The sequence below is a fragment of the Camelus bactrianus genome, chromosome 3, assembly GCF_048773025.1.
Source record: "Camelus bactrianus isolate YW-2024 breed Bactrian camel chromosome 3, ASM4877302v1, whole genome shotgun sequence".
Classification (NCBI taxonomy): domain Eukaryota; kingdom Metazoa; phylum Chordata; class Mammalia; order Artiodactyla; family Camelidae; genus Camelus; species Camelus bactrianus.
The window spans coordinates 97,948,052-97,966,748 of NC_133541.1; the positions used below are offsets into that span (position 1 = coordinate 97,948,052).

Consider the following 18,697-nt stretch of genomic DNA (forward strand, 5'->3'; position numbering starts at 1 on the left):
CTGAGTTCAATGGATTAAGAAGAGTCTGCGGTCATCTGCTTAATTCTTAAATTTAATGTATATTTGAATACCTATATTTTGGGGTTTTTTTCCTCCTACATTTCTAGTTCAGATAACCTATTACTTTAGAAAGCATAATTTTGCTGGACTCAGAGAGTCCAAATACAGGAAAGGGCAAATCTTTGTATTAAGCTATTCTTAAGCTAGGCCAGTAGCCCTTTCTTTTTCTCAGGTCTCTCTTCTGCTAGACCTCTCCCGTTCCTTTTATCATTGGTAGTCTTTGACTCTCACTGCCATGTGACCTAGTTTTCCTTTTTATGACATAAAACAGCATTTATCAACATCACTCTACATTTCTTTCAGAGAAATAAAAAAAGTGACTTCATTTCTTTTATTTCCAAAACAGCTTGAGGTTCTTTGCTGGCTGCCCTGGGGCCTTCCACTGAATTCCTTTTTATTTGTCTTTTTACTAACTTGAGACTCCCTCCTGTCCCACAACCTGGAGAGCTTGAGGATGCCTTAATTTACAGCCAAATTTGTCTGGCCTTTCCTATAGCTGGTTTACAAACCTTCTCATCTTTGCAAAGCTTCTGGGCCAGATGTGAGTCCCCACCCTTCCAGCAGACCCTGCCCCACGGGCCATGGACTTCACTCATTTACCCTCTTAGCGCGTGTTTCTTCAGACCTAAGATGACAAAACACCTACCTTCAGAAAGGGGCGGTATGAAGACTAAAAAAGCCAATAAAATGTTAAGACTAGTCAAGAAAGAGTGGCCCATTATAATTAATTTCGACGATTTTTATGACTAACCCCAGGCTCAAAACAGGTTTGCCCTAGTCGGTCCTCCGCAGGAGACAAGCGCCGCAACTCCTCGTCAGCCCTCAGGCGGTGCCCCCTCCAGCGCGCCCTCAGTGCGCACGCGCGCTGGTATCTTCTAGAGCCTCGCGCGCCCCTCCTGAAGCTGGAGGTCTCGCGCAGGCGCATGAGCTACGGCGCGCGCCGCGAGACTATCGCGCAGCCGCTGCCGGCCCGGGGCGGTGGAACTGGCGTTGTGGTCCAAGTCCGCCATGGCTGAGGCGTCCAGGTGGCACAGAGGCGGTGAGGGGTGTCCCTAGGGAGTGGGCGGGGCTTGGCCGGTCTGACAATACCAAATACCCAGCAGGGAGTTCTGAAGTCCCATTTGTATCCATGTGAGAGAGATGACTTCCAGCACGGTTACCTCTGACAGCTTCCCCTTGAGAAGCGGCGAGGGAAGGTGGTCCCATTTCACAGACAGGAAAACTGAAGCCCTGAGGGGACATCTCGCCCCTTGCCCGAAGCTGGAGCTGGGTGCTGTCATATGCTGTACAATGACTTTCGCTAGGCTGGCCTTGGAAGGCCTTTGTTGATGTAGGGAGTCATGGCCTTAGCAGAACCCCAGGCCGACTCCTTTTTCCACCATCCCGCAGGAGCCAGCCATCCGGAGAAGCAGTGTTGCCGCGAGGAGAAAACGTTTAGGCATAGATGGAGACGGGGGGTGGGGGGGTTGTTTGCTTTGTATTTTTCTCTTTAAATTTAAAACAAGACTGGTGAGGAAATAACCGTGTTCTAAAATTCATTAGTATACAGCCATAAAATGATTGCCCACTGTTACCATGGGAAATGTTAGTAATTATTCCTCCCCCATAAAACTGAGAGTTAAACGGTAACCAGAAGCCATTGGAACTTTCTTTCACACAGTGTAAACAGCTAAAAAGCGCCGGTGTTTCTCCATCGTTATTTATATACATTATGAATTATAGAATAAAGTAAGGAAAAATTTTGTTTTATATCTCATAGGAACTCCGAAACAGCTGCATTACAGAAAGGAAGGAGAAGTTAGTACCACACTTCAGGAGTTGTTACTCTACTTTATTTTCTTAATAAACTTATGTATATGTAAGTACACATGTAGATGAAGACGCTGTTTCAAATAAGTTAAGTGGAGATGAAAAGTAAAACATAGAGACTTTATAAAACCATAGGCTTTCAGACTTCTGGAACCTCTCAAAAAGTGACACATTTTAGACATTATCTTAAATTCATTTAGACTGACACTATTTCCATTTCTTAAGGGGCAAAACTTTAGGTCACAGATGTAATAAAAAGCTTTCATAGTCAACATTGGCAGTTCTATCTTGAATATAATTATTCCCTTGAGTTGCCAATTCTTGATTTCTTTTACAGCCATACAGATACATTAGCTTAACTTTAGTTTCATAGGTCAAACTACAAATGAGGCTAAAGAAGTTAATCTTGGTGTCTGCTTTATTCTTTTCCCTGGCCTGTTGCAGAGTTAATAGTAAAATATGGTAGTACTGAATAACAGAAGGTATGAATCAATGCAGATCTTTAGGGAAGACCAGAAAATATCTCAGCTTGCATTCCTCCTATCTGTGGGCATTGACTTAATCGGTACTAAAGAGCATTTTGTCTTTACTGCACCCAACATACATTAGATGTAAGCTCAGTGGCCAGACTTCCGTTGGTACAGCAAACATAGTGGCAGTTATGTATCTGTTAACTAATTAGTATTATAGGGATGAGCTTGAGTCAGATCTTGATTAAAAAGACAGCTACAGACAATCTTATAAATTAAGATATCTTAGGTTGGTTTTTAAATGCTTATTACAGAACATAGGGGAATGAAAAAATATTTTAAAATCATTCATAATCTCATTATTCAGGGACTTTTTTTTAAAAACACCTTTATATAATTTGGGAGAATTGAAAACTTAAATATCTGAGGGTTTGTTTAATATTTTAGTACATACAGTAAAATAATATTCAGTATTAACAAATGGCATAGGCTCATGTGTCATGGAGTGATAGTGAAGATGTATTATTTCTAAAAATAAAGGGCTTCTAGCAAAAAAAAAAATACACATTTAATCTACACCCTGCTCTAAAACCCACCCACCCACCCACACCCAGAGTAAGAAAGAATATTAATATTCTTTTTAATTTTATCATGTGCCAAAACGTAAGTTTTAAATGTTCCACATGAATTATCTCACTCACTCCTCATAACAAAACTGTGAGGTAGAGATATCCCTATGATGGGACTCAAACCATTGTTTGTTTGAATTTAAAGTTCATAACCTTAACTACTCATTAAATTACCTACTCTCAATATTGGAGAAAAGCCAGTTTGCAGAGTCATATGTATAAAGCGACCTCATTTTTGTAAAAATAAAGTTATTTTCTTTATAAATGTGTATGCATTTAGAAAACTCTGAAGAATATATGCCAAACCTAACTCTTAACAGTGGGATTACAGGAAACTTCTTCCTGTTTTGTGTATTTCTATTTTAGTTTTTTATTATTACTTTAATAATTAGAAAAATAAAGTTGAATTTTCAGAACAAAATGGGGAACAAATTAGAAGTACATTTTTAATCCTGATAAACTGAGGTTTTAAACATAAATTTTTAAACAAAAAATTCTTTTCTTTAGTGACTTTTGGGATGGTAAACCCACATATGTATTACTTAAACAAAGTTATGTCATCTCTATTTTTGGACACTTCTGTGCCTGGTGAAGAAAGAACCAACTTTAAGTCTATTCGCAGCATAACTGACTTTTGGAAGGTAAGGTGTCATGTGACTATGGTTGAAGTAGTTTTAGGTATTGTATAAACAAGCCCTTGGCATATAGTGTGGGCATATGTTACATATTTATTGAAGGAATGAGTAAAAATAAATGTCATTTTTTTAAACTGTTAGAATCAACCAACCAGTGTTTATTGAGAACCGGTGTTCTCAGTGTGGTAAAGTTCTTATAACCTTAAAAAAGTGATACTTACCTTTTTTTTTTAACATCGTTGGATTTGAGAAATAAGAGACTTCTTATGTGGGGGTTAGGATCCAAAGTCTGTCTAAAATTGTGTATAGTGAAAATTACTCTTAAAAATTCCTTGAATTGCTCATAAACTGAAATATGTGGTTTTGATATATGGCCCTGTACTCTGTGTGTGTGTGTGTGTGTTACAGTAATGTACAGTATATAATAAAGAGTACATATACAAAATATAATTTTATAGTGTTTTTAATTGCATAAGAGAATCATTCCTTTAGCATTGGAACAGACTTATTTTTTCTTTTACACTTAATTTAGCAAGATTTTCACATTATAAGGAGAGCACAGTTCAGGTAACTGACGTTTCAGGGATCTCAGTCACAAACATAGGGACATACAAGGAAGAGGTAAGGAAGGTTTTCCAGAGGCGATCACAATTCAGTTGAAGTTATAAAGGATGAGTAACAGGTCACTCTAGGAAGAATAAACAGTGTGTAATATAAGTAACTCATCATATGGAGCTATATATGGCATTAAAGGCATATAGACGATGAGGTGGAAAAGGCCAAACCATGAATTGGACAGAGGTCTAATAATGAATGCCATGCTGGGAATTTGAAACTTATTAAGGGGATAATGTCATTTCCTGAGAGTGAAAGAAGTGTGAGATGAGGCAAATGATTAGAGGTTATTATTGGTTTAGGCCAGGTGAAATATGAAAGAATGATAGGAAATTTCCCGTGAGACAAGATGTGGAGCTCACCTATTTCGTGCCGTCTTGAAGTAAGTATATGTCCAATGACAAAGAAGACAAAGGCAGGAAAGAAAAAAAAGTGAACCCTAGGCTTGGGATTTCTTAGAAGCAGCAGATAAAGGCAGAGCCAGGGGAAGCAGTCAACAGTGCCAGAGCTGGGGGCGAGGGGGAGGCAGGAGACAGACACTTTGAGGTAAAGTTAGGAATTGTGGCTATGACCAGTCCTGATACTCATGTATTGTAGAGTAACTTTCAATATACCCCTTGGAAAAGAAGGGTTATAGGACTAAATGAGTTAATACTTGTAATACTATGTACTTGCTTAGAGCAGTACATAGTAAACACTTAGGAATGTTACCAATCTTCATTACCATCATCATCATTACCACTATTAATGGTTGCTTGGTTAATAATTTATTTTCATACTCATCCTCAAAATCACTGATTTTTATACTCTTATGAATAACATTATGAATGTAGATTCTGTTGTACAGCTGACATGAAAATATTTTTCCCATAACATTTATCTTTCTATATGAAGTTTATGGAAGGACCCTTTTTGGAAGGCCTGTACTGGGACTCCTGGTACAATAATGAGAATTTGTATGATTTAAAGAACACCAGTCGTATCTACTATGAGAACATACTTTTAGGAGTCCCCAGAGTCCGTCAGCTGAAAGTCCGTAACAACACATGCAAGGTCTATTCATCCGTTCAGTCCTTGATGAATGAATGTTACAACAAATACACTTCTGAAAATGAAGATCTGACTGATTTTGGCCTTAAAGTTGATACTGAGTAAGTAGTATAAAATTACACCTAAATTTTTCTAGCAGCTTACCATTGTATCTCCAAAGAATTGTGAAAATATATTTATTTTCCAAATAATACCAACAGAGGTCTGGCAGGTAAGGAGACTGTTTCCATAACAGGGTCAAAGGAAGACCAGAGATGCAGTGTTTAGAAAAGAGTAAATCTGTTCTTTTTTTGTTTACCAAAGAATGTAAAGTGTTGTGTTTTTTTTCCCGACTGTGAGATGAAGTACCAAGTCATATTGGACACAGGGCAAAGCATGTATCTCTCAGTCAGCTTTTCTGGCTCTGGCAAGATGCCCTCAGACACATCCCAAATGCTGCTTGGAATCCCTAGGGAGTGTCTTCAGTTTACTCTGCCACTTTCTCACTCTGGCTTATTTCAGTGATATCTTCTATTGTTGCCAGTATTGAAAAGGGGCGGTTGTGTTCTGCAGACACTGCATCTGATGATGCCTGCCAAAGATGTTATGGCCATTGTTCTCCAAAGTGGCTGAGGCTAATGTTAATGTAGACCCGTGTCTACACTTTATATTGAAAATGTAGAAACCCAAAGCCACTGACACTACCACCCCTTAACACAGAAGCTGCTGGTATCGTTGCTTTTAAGGTCCTACAAAAATCATAAAGGCAAAGAATATCTTTTCTTAAATTTGATATTTATCAAAGTGATGAAAATATTTACAAAGGTGCACCCTTTCCAAACCATAATTCCCACTCCAGAAGCAACCACTTTTAGCTCTTTTAGTTGTTTCTTCTTATATATACTTCCTATTTCTAAATAACATGCTTATACTGCCATTACTTGATTTTATAGTTTTACATAACTATCGTCTCTGTCATGGAAGTTATCTGTAGTGTCCCTCTTACACCACTCCCTCCACATACACACTTCCTGTTCCTCTTAGCCTATAGTTATACTATAATTTTTGTTAATCATTAGTCAATGTTTATATATAAATATAAATAATGATTACATTTCCTTTCTTGAACAACTTCCCCTGTCCCCATAGGATTAATCATTGCCTTGTGGGTTTTGTTGATTTATTTTTTCTTTGTATAAGTTTTGGGTATTTTTGAGGGAAACAAAGTGCTTGTATAATTCTTACAAATCTAATAAATTCATAAGTATGGTGACACATTCTTTTAACTGTTACAGTACTATACACTATTTCCCTTTCAATGAACAATTACAAGATAAGTCAACTATTTAATTACATGTTTTTTTTTTTAATTTGATCTCAAGTCTACTCTCTTGGGTATTTTAATATTCCAAATTTTCATAAACATTAGAAATAATTTAAATACCAAAATTAACATTATGGATTTGGAATTATAATACATGTCATTTCCTAACAACCAGAATAAGAATCAATTTGTGCTTGTTTGTATTTCTAACATACAACGTTCATTAATTAAAAACAATATTAAAAGTTGGAAGTAGGAGAGGGTTGATGTAACAGATGTTCTTGTTTCAGTTTAACAATCATGTGGAAAACATTCAGAAACACAACTATGGAATTTTCATTAAATATGAGTATTTTTTCTTAGTGTTGTCACTTTTTTCTTCCCTGCTGAAAACATAGTATTGTTAATAGAAATATGAGTTTAAGCAGACCATCTTTGGATAATTGTTCAGCTCTGTTTTGGGGAGCCTGAATAGAGACTGAAATGAAGAAACAAGGCTTTATTTTTTGATATCCCATAGCTAAGTTAAAATAGAATGGAAACAAAATTTAGTTACATAGATTTTACTTCATATACTTTCATTAAAATAAGATACCTATATAACAAGATAGACACTGTAACAAAGTATTTATTGGGCATTTATAATTGGTATATGACCTTTAGAAGACAGACTATGAATCATCTTTTTTTCCCATGCTGAGACATGTTTCTGAATTAAAACCCTTGGTAGTCTCATCCTACTCAAAGTCTAAAGAGTTCATAAGACAACAGATAACATACTAAAGAAAAAAAAAAAATCAGTCATCACTTTCTAGAGTTCAAGTTCCCTGAGGCAACAGATGGATTTAAAAACATTTTTTCTCTTAGCATGTAGTCCAATGTGTGCCCCCAGTAAGCACTAAAAAATGAAAACATACTAAATTTTAATCCTTTTAACTTTTAATCTTTTTAATTTAAATCCTTAACTTACTATCTTGCTTCATAATTACTATAATACTTATTAACTTAGTACTACTTTTTTTTTGTAACTACTACTTTTGAACCAAAGTTTAGTTTAAATTCTTAGAATACATCTCAGTCAGGCTTTCTCATCTCTCCATTATTCTTTTTATATCTACAGATGGAAGTACTCTGCTCCTAGTAAAAACTCCCCTTGGCACTGGGGATTTGTTGGTGTTTACCGAAATGGGGGATATATTTTCACTTTATCAAAATCAAAATCTGAAACTCTAAACAAGTTCATTAACCTTCGAATGAACAGCTGGATAACGAGAGGAACTAGAGTTATTTTTATTGATTTTTCATTATACAATGCTAATGTAAATCTGTTTTGCATCATCAGGTGAGTGAATCAAAACCACCTCTTATTAGTATACAGAATTTAAAAGGCACCGAGAGCCCTCACTAGGGTTTCCAGTTTGTGCATATTGGTACTGCGATTAAAATCATAAGCTCCAAAATAAACATAATGTAGTTCTGCCAATAATGAAAAAAAAGGAAAAGGAACATCACATTCATTGTTTCACTATTTCAGGATATATTCCAAAACATGGAGAATTACATATAGTATGTTAGTTTTATATTACTTAAGAATATATAGTTTTATTTCTCATCATTCTGCAGTTGGACAGATCTAACATTTAGTCCTAATGAGTTCTTCCTTTATTTTATTTTTTTTATATAATGATTTCTTCCTTTAAATTAGATCATTCAAACCTGTTGATTTCCTTTCAGAATGAGCTTCTTTATTAAGTTATTAATTTTTGTCTGAAGAGTAGACTAGTTTAAACTTCAAACAATACGTAACAGCAGTCAGCATCCTAGAAATGAGAGCCTGCAGAGATTTGCAAAAATGGCCCCAATTCTTCACATCTTTGCCATGTAAACTTGCAGTGCCCTGTCACCCAGGGCAGGGTGCACTGCCCCAGACCTTGGTACTGAGCTCAACCATGTGACTTTCTTTGGTCAGTGGAATGTCAGCAGTTATGATACGAGCAGAAGTTTGAAATGGGTTTGTATATTAAAACTTGCTCTCTTAGTGGGGAGGGTATAAGTACTAGAGCCCATGCTTAGCATATACAAGGTCCTGGGTTCAATCCCCAGTACCCCCTCTAAAACTAAATATACAAACTTAATTACCTCCCCCCTAAAAAATAAATTAAAAAAAAACAAACTTGTTCTCTTTCACCTCTGCTATTGCATGAGAAGGACATGCCTGAGCTAACCTGTTGGACCTAAGAGAAGGATAAGAGACATCCTCTCATGAGAAGGAAGGAGAACCAACCAAAGAGAAAAAATTCTTTCCAGTAGTCTGATTACCTTAGGTCATCTGCCTAACCTGGACCATGCTATTTGGCTTAGGCCTGGGTTCTAGAATCCACTGGCAAAGGAAATAGGATTAATATGATTGAATCTGCCTGGGTATTGAATTGGCTTCCTCTAAGTGATCTGGGAATGAGTGGATGCCTGATACAATTAGAATTCTGTTAGAAAGGAGGAATGGAATAATGACCTCGAAGCAGGTAAACAGTGGTATCCACTAAGTCTCAGTGAGCCACTTTTCTCTCATGAGTCTTATATTTTTACTCTCAGTGGAATATGGAATTGGTGTTAACTCTGATTAGAGAATTTTACCCTTGTGCAACAGTGATGGTGAAACATAACCACGGCCTTTAAAGTTTATAAAAATGGGGGAAAAAATGAACTACCTTAAGCATCCAATTGACATTATTATACATTTTATTTTATAGTATTTTCTTTTTTCAGGGAATCAGCTTCTTACCAACATTATCCACCCTTTCCAATAGTCCTGATAGGGATAAAGTGAAGAATACAAATCATTTCTATGTCTTAAATAAGAGTAAAACATTGGGGTAATAGGCTTAAAGTCATATGAAGAACTCCTTGTGATACTAGATTAAATCCTTATTTCCTGTCTCTAGGTTTTATGCTTATTCTATGTTACCTTTTAAAATGTTATTTTTTAGAAACTTCAGCAGATTTTGAAACTTTTAACTGGTAGTATATCTAATCAGTAGTTGTATGGGAGCCTATTGCTTACGCTAAGACCTTATCCACTTACTTTCCTTTTGTACACATCACATATCTGGGAAACTGAACTGAATGCTCATCTTTTTTCCTTTCATATTATTCTACACTTCAGATCAAAATACTGAATTTCTTTCACTTCACTCACTTATCCAATATGCAAGGTGGAAAAGAGTAGTTCTGCTTTCTACTTATTAACCAATGGTTTCATTCTTGTTTTTGTCTTTTTTGGCAGCACCTTATTCCAGGACCAATAAGATTTGCTAGTATCTTTAGGTAGGAATAATTACATCATGATATTGTGATAGAGGTGCTGGTTACTTAAATTTCTGCCAATTTGTAGAGAATAACAGAAATACAGTGAACTACCTCAAAATCTTTTTGTATGTAGTGTTAGAATTAATTTTTATACTTCTATTTGCATATAGATCTTTGTGTCCAACATCCCGTGCCTACAGTAATCAGAAAACATTCGCTTTAGTAAAATATGTAATCTTGACATTTAGAAGCAAGAAGTATCTTAAAAGCTAAAGGGGTAGAGTATATTTCCCTCCTCTGAAATATTTAAGGATTCTGTATTTGTGGGGGTGGAGTCCTGACTAATAACAGTAGCTAACAGTATAGCATGTTCTTGAACATCATCTCATTCTCCTACGGAGATAACTTAGTATCTCAGTTATAAATGAGCAATCTAAACACAGAATAGAATGAATTTCTAGCTAAAGTCACATCTTCTCATTTACCTTGGTGTTTGACCACTATTCAGAGTACCAAAAAAAAAAAAAAAAAGTGGAGCATTAAAATATAAGTAAATCCACTAGAAACTTTTTAAATTGAGACCATGACCCTGAGAAAACATATTTTATACAAAATAAGTGATTAAAATACAGATCATCACTGATCAGAAATTTAAATGGAGTTAGGTACTGAAATATAAATACTTGAAATGCAGTTACTTTCACAACCTTTTACAGACTGGTGGCAGAATTCCCCGCAACTGGAGGAATACTTACTTCATGGCAGTTTTACTCTGTGAAGCTCCTCAGATATGTTAGCTACTATGATTATTTTATTGCTGCCTGTGAAATCGCATTTTGTATTTTTCTTTTTGTCTTCACAACACAAGAACTCCAAAAAATAAAAGAATTTAAATCTGCCTATTTCAGAAGTATTTGGAACTGGCTAGAATTACTACTTTTGGTGGTGAGTATATAGTCACATATATGGTTGAAGGGAACTGCATCTGAACGCACCAATTTGGGAGGTGTAAAAAGCAGAACTTTCTATTCATCTGGGACTTGTTTTAAAAGCTTCAAGTATCAATCATAAAATGTTGTGCTATATACCAGAAATTGAAACATTGTAACTGACAGTACTTTAAAAAAATCATAAAATGAACTGACATAGTACATACCAATGGTATGCCTATAAAAGGGAGAAGTCAGTATTTTTTTTTTCTTCTGATTTAGTCCTTGGGAGAACTAGCATAAACCTAGAGGAGTAAGTGATTCCACAGGTATTATGATTTAATAGGCACAGTAGGTCTCCCTATCCCCACTCAAAAAAAATGTATTCTTCAAGGGCCTCATGTTGAAAATCACAGATCTTCTTGGGCAAGTTCCTGTAAAATGTACTCTTCTAAGTTGCCTAAATCTGCTTTCCTCTTTACACTGAATTTTGAAAGAACAGGCAAAAGACAAGCCTAGGCAGAATACTGAAGGCAGAAAAGGTTTGAGCAGCCAGAGGGTAGCTTGTGGGCACAAAGGATGCCACCAGAATTGGGGAAACAGTCCCTAAAAGAAACTCCAAAGACTGCCAGTTCTGATCACTGGAAAATACTGAAATAAACATAGAGGTGTGGGCAGGGCGGGAAAAAATCCTAAGAGCTTGATTTTAGGAAAAACCAATAAACATTCTGGTTTGTACAATGTGATCTTTCAGTCTTACTGGCTCTCAGTTATAGCAAATCCTATATATATATATATACACATACATATTTGCTTCTCAAAACCAAATTGAAAGTTTCTCAGAGTCAGAAAGTGTGTCATCTACCTCTGGTATCCCCAGTAATGCTTAACATTGGGCATAGCATTACATGTTTAACTGAGTATTCTATTAGGGAAGGGAAATCAAAAGAAAATTTTCATGACAGGTATAAGCTCTGATACCTAAGATAATCTGGTTCTAAAATCATAGAAGAGCTGTTAAAGAGCTCTAAAAGGGTTTATTTGGGGGAAACTGTAAAAAAATTTTTCTTATAGTGTTACATGGTGAAAACTATTAAACTCTTAATTATCATGTAGTTAGTTACATGGAGCAGAAACTCTTACAGCCTAGTCAGAATTACATAACCATTTGATGTACTTGTTTTATGACTAAAAGAAGCCAACAGGCAGATAGATTAGGATGGCCACAAAATCAGTATTTTGCTACTTTTATGATGAACATACTACCTTAAACTTCTATTATTTGGGCTTACTTCCATTTATGTAAAAGCCTATCTCTTATCTCTCCTTCCCTTTTTGTTGAACATTTGATGAACTTTTTCATGTGTTTCTTCATAGGCTGCAGGAGATTTAGATATTGAAATAAGTCTCTAATTTAATCCTTCTTATTTTCCCATTTAGTTGTGTTTTGTGGCCGTTTTCTTCAACTTATACTGTAATATACAAATTTTTCTCTTACTTGGACAACTGTTAAAAAATACTGAAAAATATTCAGACTTCTATTTTCTTGCATACTGGTATATTTATTACAATAATGTAATTGCTATAACCATCTTCTTTGCATGGATAAAGGTATTTATATTTTATCAGATGTAATAGACTAGATATCTTTTATTGTATTAGATAATAAAATGGGAACTTAACTACAAAGTCATGAAAAAACAAAAGGATATTCTTAACCATACAGTAATTTTAAAATTAGTTTGACTTTGTAATGATTGCTGGCAAAGCCTTAAACACCCCTATCAATCATTAAGCACCTCTTTTAATTTGAAGCAGATTTCTTCTGAAATTAATTAACTTACTCTAATTATAATCTGTAATATTCTATTTCAACTAACTTTGTTCTTTTTCAGATATTCAAATTCATAAGCTTTAATAAGACAATGTCTCAGCTGTCAACAACCTTGTCCCGCTGTATCAAAGACATAGTAGGATTTGCCATCATGTTTTTTATAATATTCTTTGCTTATGCCCAGTTAGGATTTCTTCTTTTTGGATCACAGGTTGACGACTTCTCTACTTTTCAAAATTCCATGTAAGCTCTTAGTACAAAGGTAATTATATGTTTTCCAGTTTATAACAAAAAAATTATGGAAAGGCCTATGATAAGTAGTGACATAAACTTTAATAAATTTAAACATGGTTTGGTATTTTCACTGACGGTTAAATATCTGTCACACTCAAAGTACAGTTAGGCATTGAAAGATCCAAATGGATTCTGCTATCCATTTTTCAAGTGTTACTAGGTCAAGTTAGAAAAATAATTTTTCACTTTCCACTAGAAGTGAAATTTTTACCTAAGGTAAAAGAAATTGATTCCATGTCTCTGTGGCAAAAGAATCTTAAGTGTTTTCTTTAGAGGGCTCTATCTTTAGAATCCTTTTATTGATATTGACCTGATGTCTTCTGCTGATCTGACAAAGCTGAGTTTTTAAAATAGCTTTATATACATAAAGCAATCAGCAGATAAACTTATAGAATGGAGTAGGTAGAATCCCTAGAAAAGCATTCAGGGTTTTTTTTAATTTTAAAAAATTTTTTGGAGGGGAGGTAATTAGGTTTAATTCATTTATTTATTTTTAATGGAAGTACTGGGGATTGAATGCAGGACCTCATCCACTGAGCCATTACCCTCCCCCTTCAGGCTTTTAAAAGTGAATAATTTTAATAATTTTCTTTCTTTTTGAGTAGTTCTGTCTGTATAAAAGATTATGATAGTGTAAAATACCAGTTCTCAAAATGTGTTCTGTGGAATCTAGACCAAGATTGTTTGGGGAAAAATGGCTTTATACTTAAGTAAGTTTGGGAAATTTTGCATCACTCTTTTGGAATTTTGCAGTGCATGGTAACATATGGCTCTGAGAAAACCTGCAGTAACTTTAAGAATTCCCTAAACTTACTTGTCCATATCTCTTTTATTTCATTTGGGGAAAATTCTGCTCTAAAGAAATTCTTTAGGTCACCCTCTTTTCATCATCCACATGTAAATAACTGAAGTACCAACTGTATGAAATTTACTAACACTTTTTCTGAAATAACCCTTTACTAAATCAGTAGTACAAAGAACAGACTAGAACCCAGAGGATATAATTTTATTTTCCAATTCTGCATTAGCTATTTAACTTTTCTAGACCTTAATTTCTTTATCTGTAAATGAAGGGGCTGGAGTAAATCACTCCCCATGGTCCTTTCCAACTTCAAATCATCTATGGTTTAAGAAGTCTAATTAGTTTATCCTGAGTGAATAATGTTTGCAGTTCTAACAACTTCTTGGTCCTTTCCTAGGATCTTAATTCAAGTGTTACTTAATAATAAAACTAAGTAGTACTGGACATTAAATATAAATGTTGTAATTTACAGAAACTTGGAAATTTGTCTTACATGGATAGTGGGAGGGAAGAAAGTATTAGGCACAAATTAAACAGGTTTTAGTAATGATGTGCTAGGTTATTGAAATCAACCTCTTCAGGACAATTTTAAAAGCTGGATGAAATATAGATAACATTAAAGAACTAACAAAAAAGTGAGTAATAGCTGGGTCAAAATCAGAAAGCAAGAACCCAGAAAAGTAAACTCAGCATCCAAAGCTACTTTTACCCTGAAGCCTTTATTTTTTACGCTGATATATATATATTGCTTTATTGTGTTAAATATACATAAAATTTACCATCTTAACCATTTCTAACTGTACAGTGAAGTACATTCATATTGTTTAATCATCACTATCATTCATCTCCAGCAATCTTTTTATCTTGTGAAACTAAAACTCTATACCCATTAAACAAGAACTTTCCATTTTCCTCCTTAACCTAGCCCCTGGCAAACAGCATTCTACTTTTTGTCTATACTATTTTGATTATTCTAGGTACCTAGTATTTGTCCTTTTGTGAGTGATTTATTCCACTTAGCCTAATGTCTTCAAGATTCAGTAACGTTGTAGAATGTGTCAGAATTTCCTTCCTTCTTGAGGCTGAGTAATATTCCATTGCATGTGTGTATCACATTTTGTTTGTCCATTAATCTGTCCACGACACTTTGGTTTCTTTCATGTTCTAGCTATTATGAATGCTATAAGAACATGGGTGTATAACTATCTCTTTGAGACCCTACTTTTTAACTCTTTGGGGTGTATATCCAGATGTGGAATTGCTGGATCATATGGTAATTCTATTTTGAATTTTCTGAGGAACTGCCATACTGTTTTCAGGAGTGGCTATCCCATTTTACATTCCCACTAACAGTGCCTAAGGGTTTCAGTTTCTCCACATCCTTGTCAAAACTTGTTTTCTGGGTTTTTTGTTTTGTTTTGTTTTGTTTTGTTTTGTTTTGTTTTGTTTTAGTAGCTATCCTAATGGGTGTGAGGTGGCATTACATTATGGTTTTGATTTGCATTTCCCTAATTATTAGCAATATTGTGCATCTTTTCATGTGCCTATGCATATGATAGCCCCTTTGATGGTGTCTCTTAGGCTCTGTTCACTTTTATCTTTTTTCTTTCTGTTTCTCAGACTCAATTTCAATTTTCCTATCTTCAAGTTCACTACTTTTTTCTTCTGCCTGTTCAAATCTGCCTTTGAATCTCTCTAGCAAATTTTCGTTTCAATTATTGTACTAGAATTTTGGTTTGTTTGTTTAAGTTTTCTATCTTTTTACTGATATTTCCATTTTTTTGTTCATAGTTTGACTTTCTCCATGTCTTCTTTTAGCTCTGAGCATCTTTAAGATTGTTGCTTTGAAGTCTTTGTCTAGTAGGTCTGCCTTCTGGTCTTTCTTAGGGGTGGTTTCTGTTGGTGTATCTTTTCTTTTGAAAAGGTCATACTTCCTTGTTTCTTTGTATGTTTTGTCATTTTTTGTTGTTGTTGAAAACTGGACGTTTAAGTGTAACAATGTGAAAATTTTGGAAATCAGATTCTTTCCCTTCCGCAGGGTTTGGTGGTTTTTGTTTTTTATTGTTACTGACTGTCTCCATGCTGAGGATCAGCCTCAGATGTAAACTTAAGTTCTAATCAGGTTTTCTGAATCTGTGCCTTTTTTGGGGCATGCATGGTGACTTTCTAATTTCCTCTATATATGCAGTTATTTTTTGAATATCCTTGTCTTTAATGTCTGGCTCCCAAAAGGGGAAAAAGAGAAATGAAGGGGGAGGGAAGGGCACTGGGCCAAGGGCATTGTATAAAAAGTGACATATTTGAAGAAGTATCAAATTAAGTCTAGAGATGAAAATTATAGCAACTGAGATTAAAAACACATTTGACAGGTTTAAGACACAGAATGAGTAAAGTGAAAAGGGTCAGGAAAAAAAATTAAAAACAGCATAGTCAGACAAAATGTTGGAAGAAGGACATAAAAGGTAGGAAGAGAAGGCCTAATATATGTTTAACCTGAATTACAGAAGAAGACAGAGTGGAATAGAGGCAATATTTGGAGAATGCTTAGAAATACCACTCAGTCACGCCTTCAAGTGAGAGACTGTGAAGTCGTATTAACCATAAATGGTACATTATGAAACAGTCTGTAAGCTATTTTAATTCAACAAGAGAGAACTCTAGAAAGCAGGGGTATCAAGAATTTACAAAACAGTGTTTTCATTCAGTATAACCCTGTATGCTGAAAAGTCATGGTACTCCTTTTAGCTTGGAGAAAAGAAAAAAATAATAATAATAAACCAATCACCAATTAAGAGGATAAAAGTGACAATTACATTGTATTTGCTGTTTCCAGTTCCCATGTGATTATAACCATTCAGTAAATTGCTTTGGTTTTTGTTATTCACATTATTTACAGAGCAGAGATACGTGGACACTTTCCTCATAGAAAAGGACTGAATGGAAGCTTTAGTTAATAAGATAATTTCTGGAGAGGAGAAATGTTACCTTTAATTTATCTTTTCTTACATAAACACAACTCAAGGATAAAAGATTAAGTTAAAAACACTAAAACAGAACTTCTTATTCTTATGTGCCAGAGAGGAAAATGAAATTTGATTTGTTGAGAAACTTTATAGTCTCCTTCCAATTCAGCATTTCTCTTTCTATTTCATGTAGAAGAGCATTACAAACCAGTATTAAAGGCTGGATAAATATTTTAAGTATGATTTAGTCAGGTCTCAGGCACTGGAGATGAAATTCCAGGTAACTCTGAGTCCTAAGACTCCAAATAGATTTCTTAGAATACATTCTTCCTTTACTGTACATAGTCCTATGCTCCCTTTGTGTGATTGGCAAAAGCAACAAGGAACAAGAGACATTCTCCCCTTTGACTGACTAACCAATCACGTAAAGTGTCTACATACTATTAAAACAAATTCCTTCCCAGGTTTCCCCTTTAAAGAAAAATCCCTGGTGTGACTGGCAATGCCACTGCAAATTAATGATGAGAAAATAAAAGACTTTATGCTAAGAAATCCTAATTCTACCTCTTCTACTACTATGCTTGTTCAAACCCTTTATTTTTAAATTTTCCATCTTTAAAATTAATAAAATGAAGATTTATAATATTTTAGATACAATTTCATATCAAAGCCAAGCTTTTACACTTACTGAAAATAAAATAAACCTCAGAATCCTATTTGAGGATCATTACCAGCACTTGTCTGAGACATAGCCAAGTGACAAGATTGTTGGCTTCCTTATTTCAGTAGATAAGGTGCAAAAATTAAGCATATAATTGAAATTGTATAACTCTTGACTCTAAATACAAGTTTAAAATCACTCACTGGACAAGATCAAAGTATTCTAAGTTTTAGAAGGGCACAGGGATGGCTAAGAAGGCTACTGTCAAGAACAGCTGGTAAGCAGGTATCTTAAGGTTCAAGTCTGGGTTCACATTGGTTAAATAAACTGAAGCCCATCATTTCTCTAGCTATCTGTTCAGCTACTTAAGTACCTCAAGTCTTACCTTTAGGGGAATTTTCTACATCCAGTTTTATAGAACTTTGTGCTAACAAAACTAAACCCAGGTAACATGCCATATGCAGCTAGATACTTTCCTAGACAAAGTGGTAACCTACATCAGTTGTCATGTACGTAAGAAGGTTTATAATGTTTTCTAATGTTTTTCTTCATTCCCATAAAAGATATGCACAATTTCGAATTGTTCTTGGAGATTTTAATTTTGCTGGTATTCAGCAAGCCAATTTTATCTTGGGACCCATTTACTTCATCACTTTCATCTTTTTCGTGTTCTTTGTCCTGCTGGTAAGAATGACTATATATATATATTCCCCTTTTTGTTCATATTTTTCAGAAAAATATAATTACTAATTCAGAAAAGTTATACTGCTTAGCTATGAGAACACTTTACAATTATTAAGATTGGTATGGATTTCTAGTAATTCAGGTTCTCTAGCCCAGGGTCTAAATGTTTCCAAGTTATCCTATAGAGAACGTGATCACATTTGTTACTATCTGGGTGTTTACTGTGTGCCAAGAATGTGCTAAATCTTTTACACATATAATTTGAATGTCCCAGGTCTCTCCACTCTGGGACATTTCATACCAGTGGGTATGAATTACGCCATTAATATTCTGCCCATTTTGCAATGGCTTTTGGCCCTTACAGCTGAAAGCTCACACCTTTGCAATTTTTCGGAGTTCCCCCGGATGGGTCTCTCACATCAGGACAAGTCTATTTGGCCTTCCTAATCAAGGAACCTTGCCTTCCTACTCAATGCTCTGCTACTGTCCTCCATGAACATTTTTTTGTCATGCACAGCAGTTATCCCCTGGTGGTGGGCAAGAGTCCTCACAGTGACAGAGCTGGGCCACAGCAGAAGGTGGAGAGGTGGGCTGGGGGTAAGAATACCCTCTCCACAATTCTGTTTGTGTTATCTGGACATTAGCAGTTGTAA

At 35.1% G+C, this 18,697-nt stretch overlaps 2 protein-coding genes across 5 annotated transcripts in view; one reads left to right on the forward strand and one right to left on the reverse strand.

Annotated features, from left to right (window-relative positions):
- The window catches only part of KLHL3 (kelch like family member 3), a 238,159-nt gene extending 237,210 nt beyond the window's left edge, over positions 1-949 (reverse strand). For 3 of the 4 annotated variants that reach the window (XM_045507715.2, XM_045507713.2, XM_074360723.1), the window contains exon 1: positions 707-897. In XM_045507715.2, coding sequence (XP_045363671.1) covers positions 707-779 — 73 coding nt within the window. In that variant the 5' untranslated portion in view covers positions 780-897. Of the gene's footprint in view, positions 1-706 lie in introns of all 4 variants that reach the window. The other variant, XM_045507716.2, reaches the window with a different exon arrangement.
- A 119-nt stretch (positions 950-1,068) lies between these two features.
- PKD2L2 (polycystin 2 like 2, transient receptor potential cation channel) overlaps positions 1,069-18,697 on the forward strand; it is a 29,880-nt gene continuing 12,251 nt past the window's right edge. Inside the window, exons 1-9 of the mRNA XM_045507797.2 lie at positions 1,069-1,099; positions 1,820-1,918; positions 3,476-3,609; positions 5,113-5,369; positions 7,692-7,913; positions 10,594-10,822; positions 12,247-12,417; positions 12,702-12,883; positions 17,924-18,044. Of these exons, the coding sequence (XP_045363753.1) occupies positions 1,069-1,099; positions 1,820-1,918; positions 3,476-3,609; positions 5,113-5,369; positions 7,692-7,913; positions 10,594-10,822; positions 12,247-12,417; positions 12,702-12,883; positions 17,924-18,044 (1,446 nt within the window). The remainder of the gene's footprint in view (positions 1,100-1,819; positions 1,919-3,475; positions 3,610-5,112; positions 5,370-7,691; positions 7,914-10,593; positions 10,823-12,246; positions 12,418-12,701; positions 12,884-17,923; positions 18,045-18,697) is intronic.